We start from the raw sequence: 16,964 nt of genomic DNA, 5'->3' as shown, positions 1-16,964 counted from the left end.
AAATCTTCCGCCGCCAAACAGAACCTTTGTGTTTCCAAGACACCTTGCTGCTGTGTAATGTGTAAACTACAGGAGAATTCTGGGTGCTAAATGAGAAGGTTTTAACCAAAAAAAAACGAACATCTAACAAAAATTGTGTATATCGTCGTGTATTCAACGTCTTAAAAACTACTGCAACGTCTACAAATACCTGTTTCTCCAAGAATTTCACGTCCAAGTTAAATTGCATCTGTTGCCTCATTGCCATCCAACAAAGATATTACCAGTTTGAGTGATGTAACTGGTTGAATTAAATCTACACCCTCGAAGTGAGATTTGTCGATTTATCGGATCTTTGGGTTAATAACTCAACATATGCTGCTTATTAAAAACTCTAGACTCAAGAACATCAGGAGTAATAACAACTTCTAATCAAGATCCTTCCTGTTTCCTTTTCTGGAAATTAATAGATGGAACATAACAGAATGTGATCTCAAAATGAATTGTGGGGTGGGGGTGGGGGTGGGGGTGGGGGTGGGTAGATGGAACATAACAGAATGTGATCTCAAAATGAATTGTGGGGTGGGGGTGGGGGTGGGTAGATGGAACATAACCGAATGTGATCTCAAAATGAATTGTTGTGTGTGTGTGGGGTGGGGGGTGTAAAAGATTAATAAGAAAAATAAGAAAAAGAAAAAACATACTTGGGCAACTGAAGCATATGGATTCATCCCCACGCACATCATAGGAACGACACAGGAAATTATGTATTTAATAAATCTGTGTAACAATAAGAAGTACATACAGATCTTCACGTGGGGATGAATAGGGATTCTTGCAAGCAATCTTATCATCATCATCATCATCAAACATACAGAGTAAAAGTAGTCCACATTTGACTGGGTTTAGAGGGAAGGCTTCAGGGCGTTCCTCTTTAGACAATTATCTTCCCCGTCTATTGGAGGTGAAAATCTTGCAGAATTAGGACCTTCCAACCAAGTAAATAATCAGCATTGACCCCAGCCTCACATAAAATCGTCTTCTAACTCCTGCAAGGATTTGTTTGCTGATGCTATCTGTTTATTTGAGGTCATTTTTTCTGACACCATCAGGCCTTTGTAACTCCTCATTTCTGCTTGTCTCTCTTTCTCAAGCCTATCCATCTCCTCTCGCCTTTTCTGCACAAACATTAGCAAACACATACATAATTTAGCTAAGGAAATAACTAAAGCAAATCAGTCTTTATTAGTTGACAATCACTAAATGCAATATAACTGAGCTCAACTCTCCAGAGAACCTGGAACTTTGAACTAGAGGAACATCTTATTTCTAGGATACATTGCACAATCTCAACTGAATATCCCCTCCGAATCAAGATCCCTGCTCTCGGGTAACTCCAGTTGTCAAGTAACTTTCATAGCCCAAGTACCATGGGTTTAATGTCAGGATAGAAGATGAAGAAGATCAAGCAGGTCATAAGATAACAAGGGATTAGATGGAGAAAGGCGGTTATCCCTGGCTATCATACTAATCATCAGACAAAGACTAGTAAGTAATACTAAGAAGGGGGTTACTTGGAGCTTTACAGTTTTAAAGATCTTTTTTCTTTCATTTGCTTATTAACAACTTTAGTTGTTATTGAGATCGGGTATAGAGTGTTAGAGAGTTCAAAATATATGATGTTTAGCAAAAATTATTTGGCGAGTTTGAGCAGATTAAGTTTCTCGTCTTCTATATCATGTTCCACGTTGGAGATACAGAGGTTAGGTGCTCCTTGCTTGAGGAGTTAAAGTTGGCAAGTCTTCTTCATTAGTAGTCCTAATCCAAGTATGATCAAGACACGTCTTCATTCAACATTCTTCTCTCTTTATAAATACGCAAGACAAGACTGAAATGTCCAAAGTTTGTTTATTGACTTTATTCCATTGATTTTGATCATGCTCAAAGCAAACAAGAAAGATTATTGGTCTTACTTTATCTCTCATCAAAAGTTTTTTCTCTGATCTTTCTGCCGCGCCAACCGCCTCCCTCTCAGCTGCACAATTAGAAAAGTTAATATTACTCAGAATAAATAGACAGAATACAAGTACCAATTTCAAAGCTAAAGAGTAGAGGAAATATACAGGGAAATATGCAATTTTAAATTAGCCTTTAGAAACAGTAACATATCCCAGCTAAATTAGCAAACCTTAAAGGAGGGGAAGTATCATCATCATTAAGGTCAAGGAACACTTGCTCTATACATCTAATAAAAACGCAAATATCATATGATTACCTTTTAAGTCTGGAGTTCTTTCCACCTTCGTCTTGTTCAATCTATTAACTACCTCATTTAAACGTTTTTCTACCCTTACAGTGCGGACCTGCACCAAATACCATCATCCACCAGAGGCTGTTGTCAAAATAAAGATTGTTGGCAAAGATCCACTTATATTTATATCAGATAGTTTCTCCTCAAATAGGGATGTAGTTCAACTACGATCCCACAATTTGATCATCACAAAAAAAAAAAAACAGAATTCTTCTGGTCTGAATATCATATTTACACTATGTTACGCGGACACACTCACACACCATACTTCAAATATAATCCGTGTCGGACGCACACACGGAAACATATTGTATGTGAATATGTGATATACCTCAATTTTTTATATTTCACCGCATCAGAAGCTTTGTATCCGCGTCGGATACGGACACACGTACTAGTGTACTAGTGTCAATGTAACTTAAAATCTCCCGTGGGAGAGAGAAACATCCTACTAGTACATGAAAACAACTGACCATCTTAGAATTGTGGAAACCCACTTGCCCAACATCCATTGAAGCGGATTTCTTCAGATTGTACCAAGGGGTATAAACAATGTCAACATTATTCACCTTGTTGCCTGTCAAGTAACAACCAAGACATATGAGACAGGCGCTAACCATCTAACATCTCTATATACTAGTATACAGTAAAATTACCTTGTATGGAATTTGCTTTTACAAGTTGAGCACAATCTTCCAGTAATCCTTCACTTATGTCGTCAATTGTTTGATTTTTGTTCAAGCGAAGATAAACATGAGCAGATGACATTTTATCAACATGGAACCTGAAAGAGAAGTAGTCTAAATCCTATCAATTTTAAGCTAAAAGATTATACATGAAGAGAAATTGAGAGAAATTTACCAAATATCTTCTGGAAAACCATATTTGATAAGCTCTTCATTCTCGTGTTTGTCTAAACCCATGAAAATTGTGTAGTCACCTGCATCGGGTCGGCCTTTAAAGTAGAATACCATTTCGGCTAATATTTCTTGGAATTTTCTTTGACAAATTTTAGGGTTTTGAGGCTGGAGAAAATAAACAGAGAGAAGAAGAAGAAGAATTGGTTGTGTTTATGGTTGGAGTCGGTGAATAAGTTAAAAAAAAAAAATGTGACGTAGGTCGGGTGGTTGCGAATAAATAAAAAATATATACTCAGTGGGTTTTGTTATAATTGGCCAGAGCGGTGCCCAACTAAATTTGTTTTGTTCCGGTATTGGCCCATGGGAATAGTACTCTTTTGACAAAAAGCAAAACAATAATGGTTATTTTTTATGTCTTTTTATACTCCATATGTCTATAGTTCTACAGCAGACAGTTACCGCGAGATTTCATATCCCAGATATCGCACAATCCACAGCATCGGGTTGCCGCGAGATCCTATATCTCATGGCAGACAGTTGTCGCGGCATATATTTTTTGTGTTTTTTGTTTTTTTTTTCACTTCAAATTTTGCGTATTGAATACACACGATATATAGATACCTCGTTTTATTCTTTAAATTTTCTTTATATACTCCAAGAATAACACCAAAACCATGACAAAAAATATATATAATCGAGCCATATTTTTGCTATCTCGTGGCAAATATTTTCTTATGCTATAAGAAAATTTTGTGATCAAATTAATGAAAAAAGAGTTTTGATAATTAACACAAGTAAAGACTCCATTTTAGCAAACAAAATCATCTCGCGGCAACTAACTTTTTTTACGGTAGCTATTAAAAAAAAATTAAAAATGACCCACAGCAATCACCTTCTATGGGATATGGGATTTCGCGGCAACCCGATGTCATGGATTGTGCGATCCTGCAACAGTTGCTTGTCGTTAGTATTTTTTGTGTATTTAATAGAGAGATACTAGTACATTTGAATTGGTCAAAAGAGCCCTCCCCAAATCAGGCTAGGCAGGCACATTTTTTATTTTTTATTTTTGGGAAATGATTAAATGTTGGAAAATAAAAGTCCTCGTGAAAGCTTGAGATTTGAATTAGTTTAAAAGACTAAAAACCAATGTAAATTATGTGCTACTATAAGAAACTAAAGAAAGACAATGTGTTTTTATATTAAGTTGCTTTTCGGTCACTTATTCAACTTGAGCATATTACTTCTTCCCATGTTACGTCTTTTCATAATTAGGACTTTTGTTTGTGTTTATTTTTATAAAAACCGTATAGTACCTAGCCGTCTAGGAATTATCTAGAAAGTATAGGAGTCTGACTACTGCCTATCGTTTTTTAGAATATATTAGCTAAAATAAACTCTTGTCTCTTTGATGGATTTCACAGTTGCGAGTTCTAGCAACACAACTCTTATTCTTTTGGTGGATTTTCTATAAGATGGCGAGTTTATTGTTTTTTTATTTAGTTTGTGCTCGTATTAACATCCTTTTTGCAGAGTTCGCGTAGAAAGAGCCCTCCTATAACTCACTTGATTAACTTCATCTTATAATTAAGATATTATCAAGATAACATTTGGCTAACTACCTTAACTTACCCTAATCTGAGAAGTCATATACACAAAATGACAAAAAAGAATACTATTTTTACATTACAAAACAAAATAAGAGAAGATTAATTAATGAAATGCGACTCAGAATTTTGCTTAGTTATCAAAATATTATTTCCACTACTGAAAAAGAAATAATTTATTAAAAAATTAAAAAATATAAAAATCAATTTAACAATAGCAAAAGACAGTTTTGTCCAGTCTTTAAAGTGTACAAGTAAGGAAAGTAGAAGTGAAGAAGAAGAAAAAAACGAGACTTGAACAGAAATGGCAAACAGAGAGAGAGAAAGAGATCGTGAGCTTCTCATACCAGTGTCTGGTTCAGTTAGTGATGATGAAGGCTCTTCCTCAAAACCATCTTCTTCTTCTTTTTCAGTTTCTACTCAACTTTCCAGTAGAGAGGTAATCAACTTTACCTTCTGTCTTTACACTTTTCTATTGATTAAATGACCTCTTTTATTGTTACCCGTGTTTTTTTTTGGATAAATATTGTTTCTTGACGAGTTATATGTCTACCCTTTGCTTAGTTTTGATCATTTTGATAAAAAAAACACACCATCTTATTGTTAAATTATTCCTTTACAAAATGTTTAGCAAGTGTAATTATGCTTTAAGATGTACATATGCTTTAGAAATGTCATAAGAGTGGCACTGAATTGTCGTTGCTGTTAAAAGAGGTTCTTTTTAAAACTTGCTTCAGTTTTGGTTTGCAGATTTTTCAAATGTTTAATATTTCTTCGGATATCGACTTGGAAGTCCTTGTTTTGTAATTATTAGAAGCTCATATGGCTAGGTTCTTCTTACATTTTATTGGTGTTATAAGTTTCTTCAAAGTTAACATTCTAATGCTATAATAAACGGATGGAAACAATTATGCTGTTAGTGAATAATGTAGTGGACAGCAAAAAATTGTGCCGTCCTGTCTTTTAATAGGTGTTCTATGATCAACAGACAACAAATGACAGATTCTGCCATTAGTTTTCACTGTTAGATATAATTGGAACTTTTTCTCTTAAAGTGTATGGGGATCATTGTCTCCAAAATTTAGAATCATCTTTCGGTAGACCAGTAATCCTGAGCGTGGACACAATGCTCAATGCCTCAATGTATTACCTTACAAGAGAATCCCCATCAAACATAATTATGGAGATTGATATTCCTAAAGGAGATATTACTAACCCCACCCGAAGAGAGTCCTTTGTTGTCCTGAGTTTTGGATACATGTTTCTCTCTTGAGATCTAAAGATGCGGTTGTTCTATCCTTCCAGTTAACTCGTAGGACAGCAGCTGGTGTGTGCTTCAACAACATGGCTTAACTAAAATTTGGCTTTTCGAAAGCATTCTGGTTTATTCTGGAGTAGAAATCTCTAAGTTAAGATAGGACCCCCAAACCTCTGCTGCTAAGAAGTGGTTCGTTGTCTGTTGATTTGCAGATAATGCCACAATTGTGGATGTTTATTACCCCTCTTATACACACACTGATTTTCTCTACTATTATTTTGTTAGAGGGGAAAAAAAAACTTTGACGTGTTTGTCACTGACTAAAAACTGGTATGGAAGTGTCGGTTTCATTAATCCTGTTAATTTGCATGTGTCTTTAGGTTACAATATAGTCTCTGATGCAGGAGCATATTATCAAGTAATTTTGTTGTGTGCAGAAAAAAGAAAAGAAAATTTAGCTTGAATTCATTATTAACGATGTCAATATGCAGGCTTTTGGGAAAGTTGTTCAAAGCTGGGCTTCGAAAAAGTTTATGACTGGATGGTGAGCATACAAGTTTATCTTTCTTATTGTACATTCCTACATATTTATATTCTTGTAGTATATTAGATGTCAATGACTCTATGTTATGCAATGCTTTTACATATGTCATTAACTTTATGTTTCTTGCATCGACATTTTATTTTCTGATGTTCATTAATGCATTCAAACCAAACAGTTTTATTAGTAGCTTCTTCTTGTACCTGGATTTTTTTTTAAAAAAATTGTTAACTTTCAGGGAGACAAGTCCATCTAATGAAAATGATTATCTTTTAGTAACAGAATGATTCTTAAGGGGACTGTATAAGCTTTGTTCCACCAATCATTTTATCAAGAAAATTAGATGTTCAAACGTGGAATAGGAAAGGTTGAATTTATGTGATTGTTCTTTGTCATCTTTTTTGCAGTGTCATCCTATTTCCAATAGCGATCACTTTTTATATCACGTGGTGGTTTATTTGCTTTGTGGATGGTTTCTTCTCTCCAATATATGCTCATCTGGGAATGAACATCTTTGGTATGTGTTGTCTTAGTTAGAACATTATCTAAGAAGGTGTCCAGTGGCCTACTGGTCAGGACTTGGGAGGTTGAGCCCAAGGTCTTGGATTTGATTCCCACCTTCACAGGGAAAGGGGATTTAAGGTGGCCACAAACCTGAATACAATTTGTCTCAGTTTTGCAAGTCCATGGTTCAGTTTGCTTCTGGTCCAACCAGTCGCTGCCACTTGAGCAAATATCCAAAACTGAAAAGTCACTTAAAATCTGGTACTGGTGTCTTTCACTTTAATTTTGGATTGCTGTATACATGGCAGCACCCAATTGAATCGGAAGCAAACTGAGGAAAACAGTTATGCAGCAAAGATGACTCTGAGATTACAGGGGTGAGCGTGTCTGTTTACCCTTTAGATACCGACATGTGTCTTTGTCACAGTCAAATAGGAAAAGGCAGATGTAATAATTAAAGCTGGTTTCCTGCACTCATCACCTCACTGAATATGGATTTCTGCTACAGCGACCTCCTAAATATGGCGTTTATATTGTGTATGGCCCTTGAAATTGGCTAATACTTTCAACAATTTTTTCATATTCAGTTCTCTATAAGCAGTATCCTAACCTTTGCTTCTTTTCGGATTTTCTCTTGTTTGTCTGTTGTTGTCAGGTCTTGGGTTTGTAACCTCTATTACTTTCATCTTCTTGGTTGGAATGTTCATGTCATCTTGGGTGGGCGCATCTCTTCTGGGCATTGGGGAGTGGTTTATCAAAAGAATGCCATTTGTTCGGCATATCTACAATGCATCCAAGCAAATTAGTTCTGCCATATCACCTGGTATATTTTATGCTTACTGTTTTTATTTTCTTTTTTTTTCCTTGTCTTTGTGCAGGTTACTGAAGTTTACATCTTTTTTGAACTTTAGGAATTAGTAATGACATGCTTCATTCTTACAGATCAGAACTCCCAAGCCTTCAAGGAAGTAGCCATTATAAAACATCCACGTGTTGAGGAATATGCGCTAGGTTTTATCACTTCATCCGTTGTTCTTCAGGTTTGTGTTCAACTGAGTTATAACTCTTACTACGTAAAACATATGCCCCACCCCCCTCTTTTTTTCTTTTGTTCTATCATTTCAGTCTGTTGTTTCTTCAAGTAATGGGTCGTCAACATAAGTATTTTACTAGGAGTCTTGATGACACAATATTGGTCTTCTGACAAGATGTTAGCTAATGTGTTTATCCTACATTTTGGGATATGTGACGTAAAAGATAGTTTGTATCACAGTGGCCTTGGAAACATTCTGCAAAAAGCACAGGAGTTTGCATTATTTATTCTTGAGATTTATCTTAAGATACCAATTTACACTAATTATTCACAAGACAGTAAATAGAACTTTATTCTATATACCAGAGATGACTTTAGTATTGATATCTCGCCACTCATGTTCCCCACCCTGTATTTTCCAATTTATCACTCATGCAGTTTCATTTGGTTCAGGCTTTCGTGAACATTATAGGATCTGTAGTATTAAATCAAAATCTGCAGAGCTTCAGACAGATAATAGTTGCACCTTTGGTTTGTTTATCCAGAGTTATTCTGGAGATGAGGAGCTTTGCTGTGTCTATGTTCCCACCAACCATATGTACATTGGAGATATATTCTTAATCGATTCCAGAGACATCATTAGACCTAATTTATCAGTTAAGTGAAGGAATTGGTAAGTAAGGCTTATCTCATATGCACATGTGTGTGTGTGTCTGTCTCCTATTTTGTTTTTTTTTTTTTTTCCATCTCTTGTCTAATAACTCAAACATGATCCAATCATTTCATTTTTCTTGTAATTGCCCCAAATAACGTAGTATGCAGGTTAACTAGAATTATCATATAGGGTATCTTTGCACTAAATGGTAAAAGCTGACATGTTATTTACATGCTGTGATGCAGAGATCATAATCTCAGTTGGCATGTCAATGCCCCAGATCCTATCGACAGTAGACAGATCAACAATTCAATTTGACAGAAGTAGTAGAGTTGGAAGAAACTAGCACCAAATGTCGATACAAGCAAGTGTATTTGGTAGGCTATTGGGATAACCACTGCATATGTCCATGATCAATTTGGCAGTCATCTGGTATAGAAATAGAATGAGTTAGACAGGTAGTCAGGTTTTCTTTTATTTTCTTTTTATATAATGGAGAGGGCTGCGGGAGTTGAAATGTTAGGTTTTTATGGTTCGTGTATAAAGTAGTTCAAAAAGATTTCTATTCTAGAATTTTCACTTTATTTTGGACTGTGTAGAGGTGGTCGTGAATTCTATTTACACGTTGGAGTTCAAAAGAAAATGTCACGCTCAGTGCTTTCGTATCCGTGGTCTTTTGAAACATGTTAGCTTCTATACTGCTGTAATGTGTACTGATTGGGGCATTCTTTTGGACCTATATAGAGAGAGATTACTTACAACATGAATTATAATTTAATTTTTTTGAAGATATGTTCAACTGACCATAAGGATCACCTCTATTAAATTTCCCTCATTTGATAATATTTAACCATGTCAAAAGATGATTGCAAAATCGTAAAATCTGAACCGTTTAAAAAAAATAAAATTTGAGAATGATTTTTAACTATGTTAGAGATTTTTAAATGAGACAAATTTTTGTGGAGATGTCATTAATGGTTAGTATATCATATCCACAAATTATTATCATTTAACTTATGTGGTATGAACTATGATATAAAAAGTATGGTAAACGGAATCTCTGCCTAAATATAGTATATATATTTTGCTTTGATGTACATAAAATCTGGAATTATAACTTTTAGTAGCAAGGATGTAAACAAATCTTCTGTTTCCATTTAGGAAAGGCATGGTGAGGGAAAATTTCATTTAGGAATTTTGGCGGGGATAGACTGCCATAATAATAGGACGTACATTCTCAAACCCGGAACAGTAGAAATAAAAACTAAAAACGAGAAGAGAAAGGAAGAATAAAACCTGAATGGTTCTTCACTGTGCTAGATATTGTATGACAGTCTCCTTTTCGGCCAGCGCAAAAATAAATTTTGGCATACGGAATTTGGGTGTTTCTGTGGATAAATATGAACTACTGTCCAATAACATAATAGCCCAAAGCCCCAAACCAAGAAGAAAATAAGAATGATGTTATGACTTACGAGTTACGATAATTGTTGAACGTTGTCATACGGAATCTGGGCTAGCCCAAAATTCTTTTGCGCGAGATTGGAGGGCTTCGACCATTCGCTGGGCAAAATGCTTTCCTTGACGAACTGGGACTAGACACACAGGACTTATACGGCCCATTACCTCCCTAACCAAATCAGAGTCCCTAACATTTTTTGCATAATTTTCGTGTCCTAAGTCCTAAACTAGTTGTACTTTAATTTGTACTTCGAATTCTACAGTAACTTGGAAAGATGAAAAAATCGCACGTAGACTCTGCTTATAAATAACGACACCGATCCTGCTAGCTCCCTACTTTTGATCAGTTGTTGGGAAACCTGCTTTCGATATCAGGTTTTGGTTACAAAACAGTTTTAAGATAGAGAGCGTGCGTTAGTTCCTTTAGTTCTAAAAGATTAGAAGATGGAGATAGATTTAGAGGCTATGACAGCGAGGATGCCACCTGGGTTTCGCTTTCAGCCAAGCGATTTAGAGCTGGTTGAATATTATCTTGGAAGGACAATCAGAGGACAACCCCTACCGTTTCATATTCCAGTACAGGATCTTTATGCCCAAGAACCGTGGAAGTTGTTCGAAGGGAGTTCTGCGACTGAACTATACTTCTTTACATGGATTAAGAAGAAGTTCAATGGTGGCAAGTATTTTAATAGGACGGTTGGCACGGTAGGAACTTGGGTCCAACAGTACGATCATGCCGTTGTGTCCACTAAGAATGATGAGTGTAGGAAAGTAGGAAGCAAGAGACATCTGAATTTCATTCTTGGCTCTGGTAAGTCCAAGAAACCTGGTCAAGATAGCTGGATAATGCATGAGTATGTTTTGGCTTCTAACCACTTCGAAGAATCTGGAGATGATCAAGATATATTGGTTCTTTGCAAAATCCACAGGGGAAGAGAAAACAAAGATACCAAATCATCCAAGCATCCGCCAAAGCGTGCCAGGACATCTTCTGCCTCGGCATCACCAATAACATCCGCGACTTCCGACAATACGGTACAACAAGAGCAAGGTCAATATTTACTACCAGCTCCAACGGGACTGGGCATGGCAACATTCTATAGGGTAAGTCAATATCAGCCTTACTACCCATGCATAGATAACGTTGAAACAGCTATAACAGATAACAACAGGCAGGGCAACCAAGACTGATAATGGCGAGTTATATTGTTTGGTGTGCGGATCAAGGGGGTATTTGATCGACCTACCTGGTTTATTTTGCGGCTAAGAGTTGATGAAATGGTATAGAGAACATTTGTTAGGAAACTGATACTGCTGTTAGTATTTATTTATATAAGGAAACCTTTGTTTCTAAATTGTTTTGCTTAATTTAGGAAGTATGTTGAAATAGAGTTAATAGCTCTCCTATATAAAAAGGTCGTCTGTATTGGACTGGTATTCATTCAACTAATAGTATTAAGAACTTTTCGGTGGTTTATTGATCTCCAATCAAAGGATCATAAGGTGGTTTTGATCTCCAATCAAAGATCAACTTAGAGTTCTTCTTAATTTAAGTTAATAACCTTAACAACATTGAAGGGATTGTAGAACAGGCCGGCAGTTTGTCCCTCCACAAGTTTGAACTTCATTTTTCTCTTCGTGCTTTTTTTTTTTTGGTTCTTTTCTCTGCATACCAATGCCTAGTTAGATATATTGTTATTACAAAATTGTGGAATTTGTGACCTCCATTTTGTCTAAGCAATTTTATGAATATCAATTTAATGTTTTCAAGATGGTAATGGTAGTAAATAGAAAATGGGCAGATGCTGAAATAAATACTCTGTTTTATTAACTAACATGTGATGTTGATTGGGGAATGTTGAATCGCCCCACTATTTCCTTTCCAAGTCCAAACTGCGTTACAACTTAAAACCCCAGTCTAAATCATAAATCATTAAGTTTGCTCTTTGCATAGTCAACAAGGTGAAACCAGCCCCGAGACTTTCCTTTACAAGTTTACAGTACATTATAATGCATCCACTATAGAAAGTGAGCAATCATTTACTATCCTTACTAGGATGGTACATTAGATTTAGAACGCAATTTTATTAAATAAAGAACCTTCACTAAAGATAGAAATTGGAGTTTAGGCCTTGTTTGGTATGAAGCAACAGATTGAACAGTAGGCAGTGGATGGTCTTGTTCTAAGAAGATGCTTTTGAGATTTTAAAACTCCCTCGTACTCTTCCATGGTACGTAGTTAGGCCTTTTACCAAGATAATCAAATACCTGGAAAGTGGAAACAACATGCATTGCTCTGCAGTATATTGCATGTCATCATAAGGAATCAGAGTCAATGACGTTCCCATTAATTAGCACTTTTCACTTATTATGATAATATGATTCTATCAGAGTAAATTGAATCCCGTTAGCATCGGGGATGAAAAACACAAAAACAGAAATGAAGGAACAGATAACTTGCATCTTCTAAGAACAAATATTTTAAAGACCAGATTTGGCCAATTTTCATGTGAATCACTGTATCGAATTGATAGTTTGACGGTTTATCATTACAGTTTTCCCAGAGGAGGCTTGTATGTGATAATAATTATAATATGCATGAATCATGATGATATACTATTTACATGGAGAGCTTTAAATCCTTGAATAATGAAAACTTAAATGTATAAACAAGCGCTGACAAGCTGTGCGCATATTCCAAGTTGTACATGAGACTGCTTCTTGCAAATGATCGGATATTTGTGCACCGACTTGCATGTTCGCATAAGAAACATGGACTTAGTAGCAATACAGAGAATCTCTGACGACATCTCAGTATCTTTGGACAGCGATCTAACTTTTTTAGATGATGAATCGGATGATCCATGTTGACCACCTAATGCTAAACCTGGTATACGAAGTAGGCTATAAGAAGTTGGGTTTTGTTTTTGACGAATCATCTCCATGTTTTCTTCTGACTTCTCACCATCTCTTGTCACCAAATTATCAGTCGATCCCCCTTCATCTATAGTACACAATATTCTATTTGCCTCACTTATTAAGCCAACAGAACGCCAGGCATCTGCAACAAGATGAAAGGTACCTTTATCAGGATGAACACCCATCTCTACCATGACCTGGAGCAAGTCCTCTGCTTTCCATGGCTGCTTTGCTTCTCCATAACCCCATATCAGAGTTTCAAACGTCTTCAGATTGGGAGACACCTGGAATTCAAACATTTTCTTATAGACCCTCATAGCGTAATCCATTTTGGCTGCACTACACCACCCACTTATGATGGTAGTGAAGATGACAACGTTTGGCCGTACACCTGATTCAACCATTGTAGTCAGGACGGATTCTGCCTTTTCAGGTTCTCTGGCGCGCACATATCCTTTTGCAAGAATGCTGTATGCATGAGTATCAGGTTCTATACCACTCTCCACCATGTCTTCAAATACCTCCCGGCATCTTTCCATCAGTCCTGCTGCGCTCCATGCGTTCATTATGGTGCTGAATGTTATCACGTCTGGTTTGACTTGGTATTCTTCCATCAACACCAGAACCTGTCATGTACTGCTTATTTGAGTGTTTATTGGAGAAGATTATTTAGTTTCAGGTTGGTGAAAACTTTTTGGCCAAAAAATACATGGAAGCTTTTTGTGAAATGAAACCAATACATATGTGTTAGAAAAATGATTTGCTCAAATCCATTTAAATATGAATAAGTAGTTTGTCTCCCAAGTTACCCCACTTAAGATGAAATGGGTTTTTTCTTGAAACAGTACGTAATGTAAGAAAAACCTTTTCAAAATGATGCATTTGTTTGAAACAAGTGCATTATGCGAAAAAGGTCGACGACTTCGAAATGCACCGGTTTGAAAATGTTGCATCATGCGAAAAAAGGTGCAACCTTTCGAAATAGGCACGGGTTCAAAACAATCTTATATATATGAAATGGTGTGTCCTTTTCAAACATGTGACTTTTCAAAGAGTTGTTTACTTTTTCCCAAGAGTCACCGTGTTGTTTGAAAAGGCACCACTCACCTATAAATAGTGGATGAATTTGGAGAGAAAAATACACCCACCGATCACACGAGTTCGATCTTTTCTTCTCTCTCGTTCTTAGTCAAATACTATTTGTGTTCACGAGTCTATAGAATTGAAGTGCTTAGCTTTCTATAGAAGGAAATCCGTTCTATCTTGGGAGATAGTTTCCCATCAACCTTCAAGCAATGTGAGGGGAAAATCTGTTTAAGGACATAGTGTATCTACACTAGGCTCGGATTTAATTAAGAAGTACAAGACACTTACAAGAAAAAAGGTTTGTATAGTTTGGTAATTGGTAAAGAGTAAGTACAATTAAGTTGTATATTCCTAACAATATGTACATTAACAAGCGAAAATCTACAGATTCTTTAAAACCTACAAGTTTGAAGTTTGAAGTAAACTAAGGTTCACCTATAAACTTCTTGGTAAGCACTTATATGATTCTACTCTATTCTAGGACTCGGTTTAAGTTTTATTGTGTTCTTTAGATAATTATATTTTTCAAACTAATTTACTGAAATACATTGCAAAAACGAATCCTTCATACTAGTCAAAAGTTGACTCACCTCATCAACGCCACCAGCGTCGATGAGGGTCAACAAAACCTTTGATCGAGAGTTGAAAACCACAAGATTTGGATGCACTTTAAATTCTTTCATCCCTGTACACAAATCTTAGGGCATCATCCATATTACCTTCTTTGCAGTACCCGCCAATTATGATGCCACAGGTGCGCTCATTGGGCTGGATGTTGCTACTTTGCATTTCCAATATCATCCTCTCTGCCTTACTTGTCTCCCCATTTTGTGTATATGCTTTTGCTAGAGTGTTATAAGTGACAACATCAGGCCGCAAGCCCGATGCTACCATCTTATATATCACTTTCCATGCTTCTTCCAAGTTGTTCATCCTACACCAGGTACGGACAAGAATATTATACGTCCTATGATTGGGTTTTGTTTTCTCATCCTGGAACATCTGTTCAAGAAGTTCCATAGATTCTTCAGGCTTACCAGCAATCCCGTAACCTTTAATCAAGGTGTTGAAAGTGCTGGTTGTTGGCTTACATCCGCTTTCTTTCATCTTCTGCAAGATCTTTATGGCTTCTTCTACATTTCCAGACTCGGAGAAAGCATTTATAACAGCATTGAAGAATATAGAATCTGGCTTCATCCCTTTCTCTTCCACCTGAGAAACTAGTGAATGGATTGACTTAAACCGCTTAAGGACGGTCAATGCAGCCAAAACAGTTGTGTAAGTAATCAAGGATGGCATGTGCCCCTCTTCAATTAAACTATCAAAAACGGACAGCACTTCAACGGATTTTCCCTGTTCTATCAAAATGTTCATCAGCTTTGTTCTTGAACGCACTGTCCGGCAAATATCATTCTCTGAGCAAATAAAGCAGGTTGATTGACTTCGTGAACCTGAGGACCTCAAAGTTGGAGGTTGCTTCCTCACATATGGCTGCCGTTTCTGTGACGTTAAAGAATCATCAAGAATCATTACAAAACGTGTTTCCAAGATTTTGTTACATCAACTCTTTTATGCTTAGTATAAATCATGATTCTTGGATCAGACTATCTCAACAATATTAATAGATAAGGGCACTATCTTTAATCATGAAATTTACTCTGCCTGACCAACATGTCCCTCAAATTAGGAATTTTTATACTCATTCCCAATAAACTTGAAGAGTTTTAAAGATATTCAGATCTGAAGCTTTAAACATTATAAACCCCAAAGCAGGATTAGGACGTGTCGGCCTCTGCCTCAATAAATCAAATGCACAGACTGAGTGAGGATAAGTACCTTGCTAGTTGGCGCTTGAACCCTTTCTTCCTTTCTCATTTCCATACCTTCTTGAACCTTGGTCAGAGTACTTCCAAACTACACCAAGTCGTCTTCAGGATTTGGATTCATTGCTGTAAATATCTTTACAACTGAACCCCTAGATTGGTGTCAACTTCAACCTACATGGCCAGGAGAAAATATTCATCCTAGATCAGAGACCAAGTCTTTTATCTAAAAAATGTATCATTATGAATAAGCAACACTCCTATTCCACAATAAAGCATACGGCCGACCAAGCTGAAACATCAGGAGGAGCATCATATACATGGTTATTTAACTTTGCCGACAATACCATTTGGCTGAAGGAAAGATTCGTGAACAAGGAAAGATTCATGTAGTTTGTCCAACACTCAGTTTCCGCATAATTAGCAGTTCACACAAAACCCACTTACAATAGTGCAACTACTGCATATCACATGTAAATGAATCTAATCCAAACAACAACCAAGAATGAGGAAAACAAAGAAATGCACCATTAGGTAACTCTTAACTTTATCACACCAGTAATGGTAAAATTAACCTTGATAAAAAGCACACAATTGGTTTTAAACTTTCAACTTGGAGCAAAAACCCACCTCAGAATTAATTATGAACATATATGAGTGCAATATGGAAAAGATAAACAAACACCAAAATCTTATCAGCAAAGAAATAAATTCAAGCATATAATCTAGTTCAATTTGTTAAGAATTATAGAGAAATAGTGTGCATTTTACCTCTTGGTGTCTCTGGTACATGAAAGCATGAACAGACTCCAGTGAGAAGTATGGGCTAATAATATGTGTTTGGAGTTTTAGACAGTTGAACAGTTGCAGTCCATGGAAATCTAGTACAAAATCTTATCCACATATATTATCACCAGAAAAATAAGA

The 16,964-nt window shown here is 36.2% G+C and overlaps 3 protein-coding genes across 3 annotated transcripts; 1 reads left to right on the top strand and 2 right to left on the bottom strand.

Annotated features, from left to right (window-relative positions):
• Positions 1–731: 731 nt before the first annotated feature.
• Positions 732–3,462, bottom strand: LOC147507464 (uncharacterized). The gene is made up of 6 exons (XM_086600167.1): positions 3,152–3,462; positions 2,947–3,074; positions 2,764–2,867; positions 2,255–2,342; positions 1,953–2,014; positions 732–1,157 (listed from the first exon to the last, which is right to left on the bottom strand). The coding sequence occupies exons 1-6, from the start codon at positions 3,262–3,264 to the stop codon at positions 1,005–1,007; spliced, it is 648 nt and encodes a 215-aa protein (XP_086456293.1). The 5' UTR covers positions 3,265–3,462; the 3' UTR covers positions 732–1,004.
• A 1,556-nt stretch (positions 3,463–5,018) lies between these two features.
• LOC147507463 (protein CONTINUOUS VASCULAR RING 1-like) lies at positions 5,019–9,549 on the top strand. Its single transcript, XM_086600166.1, is given in 8 exon segments — positions 5,019–5,196; positions 6,507–6,559; positions 6,964–7,073; positions 7,716–7,883; positions 8,003–8,100; positions 8,639–8,755; positions 8,757–8,766; positions 8,994–9,549. Coding segments are annotated over 8 exon segments (792 nt in total). The 5' UTR covers positions 5,019–5,061; the 3' UTR covers positions 9,095–9,549.
• A 3,139-nt stretch (positions 9,550–12,688) lies between these two features.
• LOC147507462 (uncharacterized) lies at positions 12,689–16,964 on the bottom strand. The gene is given in 5 exon segments (XM_086600169.1): positions 12,689–13,754; positions 14,805–14,897; positions 14,899–15,714; positions 16,051–16,211; positions 16,809–16,964. Coding segments are annotated over 4 exon segments (1,842 nt in total). The 5' UTR covers positions 16,096–16,211; positions 16,809–16,964; the 3' UTR covers positions 12,689–12,866.

This window comes from Coptis chinensis, chromosome 3 (assembly GCF_015680905.1).
Source record: "Coptis chinensis isolate HL-2020 chromosome 3, ASM1568090v1, whole genome shotgun sequence".
NCBI lineage: Eukaryota > Viridiplantae > Streptophyta > Magnoliopsida > Ranunculales > Ranunculaceae > Coptis > Coptis chinensis.
The sequence above is the reverse complement of the archived record's forward strand: the minus strand, read 5'-3'. Positions and strand labels throughout refer to the sequence as shown.

Excerpts from the sequence above, each read along its gene's own strand:
- LOC147507464 (XM_086600167.1), bottom strand. The coding sequence starts at position 3,264 with ATGGTATTCTACTTTAAAGGCCGACCCGATGCAGGTGACTACACAATT. Across the intron at positions 2,868-2,946 it reads AAAAGCAAATTCCATACAAG|GCAACAAGGTGAATAATGTT; the intron begins GTAATTTTACTG and ends GTTACTTGACAG. Across the intron at positions 2,015-2,254 it reads AAGAACTCCAGACTTAAAAG|CTGAGAGGGAGGCGGTTGGC; the intron begins GTAATCATATGA and ends CTAATTGTGCAG.